This window comes from Sinocyclocheilus anshuiensis, unplaced genomic scaffold, assembly GCF_001515605.1.
Source record: "Sinocyclocheilus anshuiensis isolate Anshui unplaced genomic scaffold, SAMN03320099.WGS_v1.1 scaffold158, whole genome shotgun sequence".
NCBI lineage: Eukaryota > Metazoa > Chordata > Actinopteri > Cypriniformes > Cyprinidae > Sinocyclocheilus > Sinocyclocheilus anshuiensis.
In genome coordinates, this window is record NW_015542333.1 from 487,017 (window position 1) to 495,244 (window position 8,228).

General features: G+C 43.9%; 1 protein-coding gene across 1 annotated transcript in view; it reads left to right on the forward strand.

Annotated features, from left to right (window-relative positions):
* Nucleotides 1–8,228, forward strand: part of LOC107691059 (glutamate receptor U1) — a 25,926-nt gene that overhangs the window by 7,875 nt on the left and 9,823 nt on the right. The window contains exons 3-6 of the mRNA XM_016489542.1: nt 829–860; nt 960–1,139; nt 3,918–4,144; nt 4,277–4,374. Coding sequence (XP_016345028.1) covers nt 829–860; nt 960–1,139; nt 3,918–4,144; nt 4,277–4,374 — 537 coding nt within the window. The remainder of the gene's footprint in view (nt 1–828; nt 861–959; nt 1,140–3,917; nt 4,145–4,276; nt 4,375–8,228) is intronic.

Below are 8,228 nucleotides of genomic sequence, written 5' to 3' on the forward strand. Positions count from 1 at the left end.
GTGGCAGAATGCTTCATTAGCAACTAGTAATGCCGTCCAAGTGCTCTGCCCTTGTCAAATTGAGACAAGCAGTGTTTTTTCCCTGGTCCTGTTTCTAGAAATTGGATTAGCTCACCAAAAAAAAAAAACATTTTAAAATCTAACATTTAACAGCCAATTAGAGACAAGAAGAAAATCATATTGTATCACAAAAATGTAGAATAATTAGTGAGGTTTACTAAGTCAAGCATGACTTTTATTACCACTCATACTTAGGGTTAAGGATTTGTTCAAATCAGTGACCCTAAGTATTAAAGGGATAGTTCACCCAAAAATGAAAATTCTGTCATGATTTACTCGACCTCAAGTTGTTCCAAACCTATATGAGTTTCTTTCTTCTGCTGAACATAAAATATTTTAAAGAATGCTGGGTAACACTTTATTTTAAGGTGTCCTTGTTACACATGTTACATGTACTTACTATTATAATAACAATTAATTATGCATAATTACATGCAAGTAACCCTAAGCCAAACCCAAATCCTAACCCTAACCATATAGTAAGTGCATGTAGTTAATTAATATTACTCAGCACTTATATGTATAATTACACTGTAACAAGGACATCATAAAATAAAGTATAACCAAATGCTGTACCCAAACAGCTATTCGTCCCCATTGGCTTCCATTGTATTTTTTTCCAAACTGCAGAAGTCAATGGGGACCAGCAACTCTTTGGTTTCCCACATTCTTCAAAAGAGTGAGCCAAGCATTCAATCTGATCTAGAGTTAGTGGAGGATTCTTATGGATTTGTAACTAGTTGAATGAAATGTTGTTTTGTATTTTAGGACCACAGGTATTAAGAGTTACAACCATCAAGGTAAGTTAAATTAATTCCATCTGGGCCACCCATTTATGTCTGTAATGATCTGTAACTAAATCACGTTTTCGGTTGTTACTTACTCACAATCCCATGCAGGAAGAACCATATGCAATGTCCAAAGGCTCTGAACTGGAGGGCTTCTGCATTGACCTGCTGTCAGCTGTCTCCAAGAAATTAGATTTTAAGTACGATATTAAGCTCGTTAAGGACAGCCGGTATGGAAAAACAGATGACAGCGGCAACTGGAATGGCATGATTGGAGAAATTGTCAGAGGGGTGAGTATCATAAATATTTTGAGTTAAGTAGTTCAGTGTCAGTGTTTAAATGTTGTAACTTGCAAATTATCATCTTCATACATCTTGTAATGCATGGTTTTGCTAATAAAGCGCACAACAAGGATTCCACAAAAGGAGTCTTTTAATTAAAGATAAATCCGTAGGGAACAAACAGGTGATCGTAGGATGAGTAGCACAAACACTAAAGATAAATGAGATCAGACAGAAAACGAAGGAGAACTCAGGGTTTAAATAGACAAATGATGATGAATTGAAGTAGAACAGGTGTGGAGAACTAATTAACAACCAAAACTAACTAGCAGGAACAAATGCAAGCAGGAACGAGAAAACCAAAAGGCAAAGAAACTAAACATAGACGGTAACACATCTGTAGTATCTATTAGCTGTTTGACAACAATTAGAATATAGAATAATTATTTAAATGAATCATAAAATATATTACAAAATATGTATATTGTCAGGATCATGGACCTGTTTTGTTATGTTTTGCCCCTGTTTCTGTTCCTGTGTTCCCTTTTTTGGTCATGTTCCTGTCCCCGTTTAGTTAATTAGTCATTCTGTGCACCTGTGTTAAGTAATTATCCCTTGTATTTAAGTTCCTGTTTGTTCAGTCTTCCTTTGTCGGGTCTACTTGTTGTGAACGTCATCCTTGTGCTCTGTGACTCCCTGTTAGATTATTAAAGACTCTCGTTTTTTGTGAAATCTCCACGTCTCCTCATTTCTTCGTGCCTGTGCTCCAGCGTATTGTGACAGAAGACCCGACCAAGTACAGTTACCTCCGTGTGTTCCCTCAGTTTTTGTTTCAGTTGTTTCTATGGATCCCCTCTCCCATCCGGAATACCTCATCCTCCTGCTGGAGCAGGGGGAGAGATCGCTCGAGGGTCATACCAGACTGTTCCTGGTCATCACTGCTCTAACCAGCTACCCAGATGACGCGCTCTGTGCATTCTACGACGCCAGTTTGAACATCTCGTGCAGAGCGCTGTCGTCTGAAGATGGTCCTCGAGCGAATTTCGCTGCCTTTGTGGAGTGGACACTGGCGAGAAATGGATCTCTGTTCCCCACCTGTTCCCAGGAGAATCTCGCCAGTTCCACTCCTGACCCAATGCCCAGCCCACCAGCTCCCCGATGCACGGAGCGCATGCCCGAGCCCACCGCTGATGGAGAGCCGGAGCCCCCCGCGACCGACGAGCCATCGCTGCATGGAGCGACAGTGCTGAGGATCGCCGCGGAGCCGGAGCTGCAAATGGCGTCAGTCAAGGTGTGTTAGCCGGCAACAACGCCCGCCACGAGGGAGAAAGCCGCGGACAGTATGAGCACGGAGAGGAGCTCCGCCCCCTGCACCGCAGCTGAGGGTGAGCTGTGTATGGCGCGGCGACTGTGCCACACCGAAGAGGAGAGGGCTCCCGTTCCTAAGTTCCTATGGCCTGAATCCCGTAGGCTCACAAATTCCCACCCTCCCACCTGCTCCTGCCTCCTCCTCTGCTGTCGTCTGTCAGCCCCTCTGCTCGCCCTCCACGGGACTGCCATCCTCCAGCGTCGCCGTGGCTGGAGTTTCCCTTGACTCTGCCTCCAGCCTCTAAGCCCCGGACTCCGCCTCGGGCCGTGGACCTTTCGGCTCCACCATGGCTCCTAGCTCCCTCCTCTCCGCCGTGGCCCAGCAGTCCACTAGCTCCGCCGGGCTCCCTCATCCCTCTGGCTCCGCCTTGGTCTGGCGTCGACCATCCTGCTGGGTGTCCGTCCTCCTCCTGAGCTGCCTTCCAAGTTCCCACCTGTGCCCCCCCCTCTGTTGTTCTATGGCGCGAGGACGTGCCTTCCAGGAGGGGGGGCGATATGTAAGGATCATGGACCTGTTTTGTTATGTTTTGCCCCTGTTTCTGTTCCTGTGTTCTCATTTTTGGCCATGTTCCTGTCCTCGTTTAGTTAATTAGTCATTCTGTGCACCTGTGTTAAGTAATTATCCCTTGTATTTAAGTTCCTGTTTCTTCAGTCTTCCTCTGACGGGTCTACTTGTTGTGAACGTCATCCTTGTGCTCTGTGACTCCCGGGTGGATTATTAAAGACTGTTGTTTTTTGTGAAATCTCCACATCTCCTCGTTTCTTCATGCCCGTGCTCCAGCGTATTGTGACATATATAAATTAGAATCTTTAACAAACAAATAAAATAAATCCTATCAGTATCATTTAATTTAAATACAATTCTGAAGATTTAATTTTTATGAAACATTATTTTTACTTATTTCTTTCTGCTATAATGTTGAAAAGTTTTGAAAGAAATACTTTTATTCAGCAAGGGTGCATTTGATTAATCAAAAGGGACAGTAAAACCATGTATAATGTAACAATTTGTTTTTAATATTAAGCATAACAATGTATATTGAGCAGCAAATCAGCATATTAGAATGATTTCTGAAGGATCATGTGACACAAGACTGGATAAATGATGCTGAAAATTAGAGTAAATAGACTTATAGATATTAATGATATTTGAAAATATATTCAAATAGAAAGATAATTTTAATTGTAAAATAGATCAAAATTGCTTTATTCATTCATTTTCTGTATTTATGGGCTACTTAAATATGTTCGTTTCTTTATTATTTCAATTTTATTCATTTACTTCTGTGTTTGTCTTATATGAAAATGCAATGGTATGCCATTCACATTCAAGCATCTGTTTCTACTAAATCTTGCCTGCATGTATGATGCAAAACTATCCAAAGTAATCCTCTTTGTGTGTGTTGCTCATTTCTACAGGAAGCAGACATCGCTGTGGCACCGCTAACTGTTACAGCTAAACGTGAGACAGCTGTGGACATGACCAAACCCTTCATGCAGACGGGTCTTAGTTTCATCCTGAGGAAAGACTTAGCTTCTGATGACTCGCAGTTCCTCAGCCTTCTGAACCTGTTCTCCACTGAGGTGTGGGTGGGTGTACTGGTCGCCTACCTGCTGACCTCCGTCTGCATCTTCTTAGTGTCGCGGTAAGGGTGGGATCGTAAAATCAAGGCACTTTAAAATGTAGGATGGTATTTACATGCTATTCCAAGGTATTTTAAAGAATTAAAATGATATTCAAAAAAATTGCCAAACCAAATTACTTTTTTTTTTTTCAGGATTAGCCCATGTGAATGGGAGCAACCAGACACAGAAAAGAATTCCTTCACGCTCTCACACAGTTTTTGGTATACTGTAGGAGCCCTGACTCTTCAAGGTAGCGTATAATAATCATGTTTGTGAGTATTTACACCCACACAGGCTTTAGAATGAAAGGAACATCAAAACAACTTAGCGGATGTTCACCTAATAAAGCATACTTGTGATGCGGAGCAATCGAATGCAAGTCCCGTGAAACATGAGTCACAATAAATAAACAAGCTAAATGTTATGGTTGCTTCATCAGATCTCACATTTGAGAGGGGTCTGTGATGATATTACCTGCCCGTTTCTTCACTCTGGAGTTGTACAAGTCCTGAAGTTTGGGCAGGTGCGCACCAATTATTCTTATAGACGTGCACAGAACCGACTCAATAACAGCTGAGTAAAACTCATCTGCGCCTGTGGAAGGATGAACTTTTTCAGTTGACGAAGGAAGTACAGCCTCTGCTGGGCCTCTTTTCACAATGGAGTCAATTGGCGCTTTTCCACTGCGTGGTACGACTCGGCTCGGCACGGCTCAGTACGGCACGGCTCAGTTCGGCTCAGTTTGCGTTCCCACTGCAGTTTAGTATCGCTTTAGGGTGGGTGGGATTATTCACATGTCGTTATAGTTGCGCCGCCTCTACTGCCACGACTCCTGAAAAACTTTTTCATTCCGCGTTGCCCCATCAAGCTCTCGCTGGATCCGCTCCTCTGCTATCAATGAGAGGAACCTCTGTACTTCCTCAACAGACAAAGAAACAGCCACTTTTTGGCTGTTAAAAAAGGTGCGCTCGTTCAAAACAGTTGTGGTCGATCCTTCGCTGGCTGTGCTGATTTAAATCTAGCAGTTCTGTTGTGTTTGTGTCAGTTCAGTTCAGTTCAGTGACGTAGTTAGTGACGACTCACTCCGGCCAATCAGTGATCAGCAGAGTTTACATGTCACGTTTTGCTAACGGTACGGTTCACTTGGAACCTCAACTGAGGTGGTACTAAAAGAAGTACCAGGTACCAGGTACTGTACCCAGTGGAAAACCCCCCAAAAGTGAACCGTACCGAGCCGTACCATGCAAGTTTACATGTCACGTTTTGCTAACGGTACGGTTCACTTGGAACCTCAACTGAGGTGGTACTAAAAGAAGTACCAGGTACCAGGTACTGTACCCAGTGGAAAACCCCCCAAAAGTGAACCGTACCGAGCCATACCGTGCCGTACCATGCAGTGGAAAAGCGCCATATGTGAGTGTCCCACTTCGGGTCCTGAGAGATGATGGTGCCCAGGAACCTGAATGACTGAATGACTGCCACAGTGCTGTTCATGATGGTTAGAGGGGGGACTGCAGGGGAGCTTCTCCTAAAGTGCACAATTATCTCCACTGTTTTGAGTGTGTTGAGCTCCAGGTTATTGTGACTGCACCAGACAGCCAGCTGCTCAACCTCTTGTTTATAAGCAGACTCCTCACCATCCTGGATGAGACCGATGACTGTGGTGTCATCTGCAAACTTCAGGAGCTTGACAGAGGGGTTTTTAGAGGTGCAGTCATTTGTGTGGAGGGAGAAGAGCAGTGGGGAGAGCACGCACCCCTGAGGAGCTCCAGTGCTGATGGTGCAGGTGTTGGATGTGAGTTTTCCCAGCCTCACTGTCTGTCAGGAAGCTGCTGATCCACTGACAGATGGAGGTGGGCACAGACAGCTGTGTCAGTTTAATCAGGAGGATATCTGGGATAATGGTGTTAAAAGTGGAGCTGAAGTCCACAAAGAGCATCCTTCCATATGTCCCTGGTTTGTCCAGATGTTGGAGGATGTAGTGCAGTCCTATGTTGACTGCATCATCCACAGACCTGTTTGCTCGGTAAGCAAACTGCAGGGGGTCCAGCAAGGGTCCAGTAATGTCCTTCAAGTAGGCCAACACCAGTCTCTCCAATGACTTCATGACCCCAGACGTTAAAGCAACAGGTCCGTAGTCATTTAGTCCAGTGATTTTTTTTCTTTGGTACAGGGATGATAGTAGAGCATTTGAAGCAGGAGGGGACTTCACACAGCTCCAGTGATCTGTTGAAGATCAGTGTGAAGATGGATGATAGCTGGACAGCACAGGCTTTGAGGCAGGCTGGAGAGACACTGTGTGGGCCTTTGGTTTTCCTCATCTTCTGTTTCCTGAAGACTTTGCATACATCATCTTCACAGATCTGAAGTGCAGGCTGAGAAGCAGTAGAGGGGAGGGAGGTGTTGATGGCTGTGTTGTGAGACGGTCAGAGCGGGCGTGGGTGTGAGACCAGGCTTGGCTTTCCTTATCTTCTGTTTCCTGAAGACTTTGCGTACATTGTCTTCACAGATCTTAAGTGCAGGCTGAGAAGCAGTAGGGGAGGTGGAGGGGGAAGGGTGTTGATGGCTCTGTTGTGAGATGGTCGGAGCAGGTGTGGGGTGTGAGACCAGGCTTTTTAAACCTGCAGTAAAACTCATTCAAACCATCAGCTAAAAGTTGATTCTCCACAATGCTGGGGGATGGGGTCTTGTAGCTAGTGATGCTTTCAGGCCATTCCACACTAATGTAGGGTTGCTGCCTGCAAACTGTTTTTTTCAGCTTTTCAGAGAAGCTTCTCTTAGCTACTCGTATCTACCTGTGTGAGACCAGGCTTTTCAAACCTGCAGTAAAACTCATTCAAACCATCAGCTAAAAGTTGATTCTCCACAGTGCTGGGGGATGGGGTATTGTAGCTAGTAATGCTTTCAGGCCATTCCACACTAATGTAGAGTTGCTGCCTGCAAACTGTTTTTCAGCTTTTCAGATAAGCTTCTCTTAGCTATTTTTATCTACCTATTCAGTGTGTATTTGGCCTGTTTGTACAAGGCTTTGTCTCCACTCCTGTAGGCATCCTTTTTGGCCTGGCGAAGCTGTTTGAGTTTTGCACTGAACCAAGGTTTCACCAAGGAACACACATGTCCTCACAGAAACTGATGTAGGATGTCACGGTGTCAGTGAGCTCATCCAGATCAGTGGCTGCAGCCTCAAAAACACTCCAATCAGTGCAGTCGAAGCAGGCTTGTAAATCCCGCACTGCTTCATTAGTCCATCTCTTTACAGATCTCACTACAGGCTTAGCAGATTTAAGTTTCTGCTTGTAGGCTGGTAGAAGATGAACCAAACAGTGATCAGAGAGTCTCAGAGCTGCTCGGGGCACAGAGTGGTATGCATCCTTTAAAACTGTGTAGCAATGGTCCAGTATATTGTTGTCCCTGGTGGGGCATGTGATGTGCTGTCTGTATGCAGGCAGTTCACGGGTGAGATTAGCTTTATTAAAATCACAGAAGATGATAATGAAAGAGTCCGGATAATGCTGCTCTGTGTGTGTGATCTGATCAGCCAGCTGGTCATGCGCCGCACTCACAAGAATAAATGACGAAAACTCTAATAAAAAGGCTACGGTTAATAAAGAGGGCTTCCAAATTTGGGCAGCACATCTTCTTTAAAACTGACACGTCTATACGACAGCCAGAGGCGGACAAAGTATACAACTCCATTACTTAAGTGAAAGTACAGATACTACTGGTCAAATATTACTCCATTACAAGTAAAAGTTGTAAAGACAGATTTTTACTTAAGTAAAAGTACAGAAGTACTTGCTTTTAAAAGTACTTAAGTACCAAAAGTAAATTTCCTTTTTTATGTCAATGCACTGTTTTATTATTGTTGTATGTAATACTTGCAATACCTCTGAAGCAACTTACAATACAGTACACCTACTGAATACACTCGCTAGCTTGTAGTATCTTTGGAATAAAGAGCTTTTAGAATGTTAAAAGCCTATGGGGAAAAAAAACAAAACAAAAAAAATATTATAATTATTTAACACTCCTACCCACCCCCACAAAAGCAGGATGGTAGTGATCTCACACAGCTCTGGACACATCTATGTGTAGCCATTCATC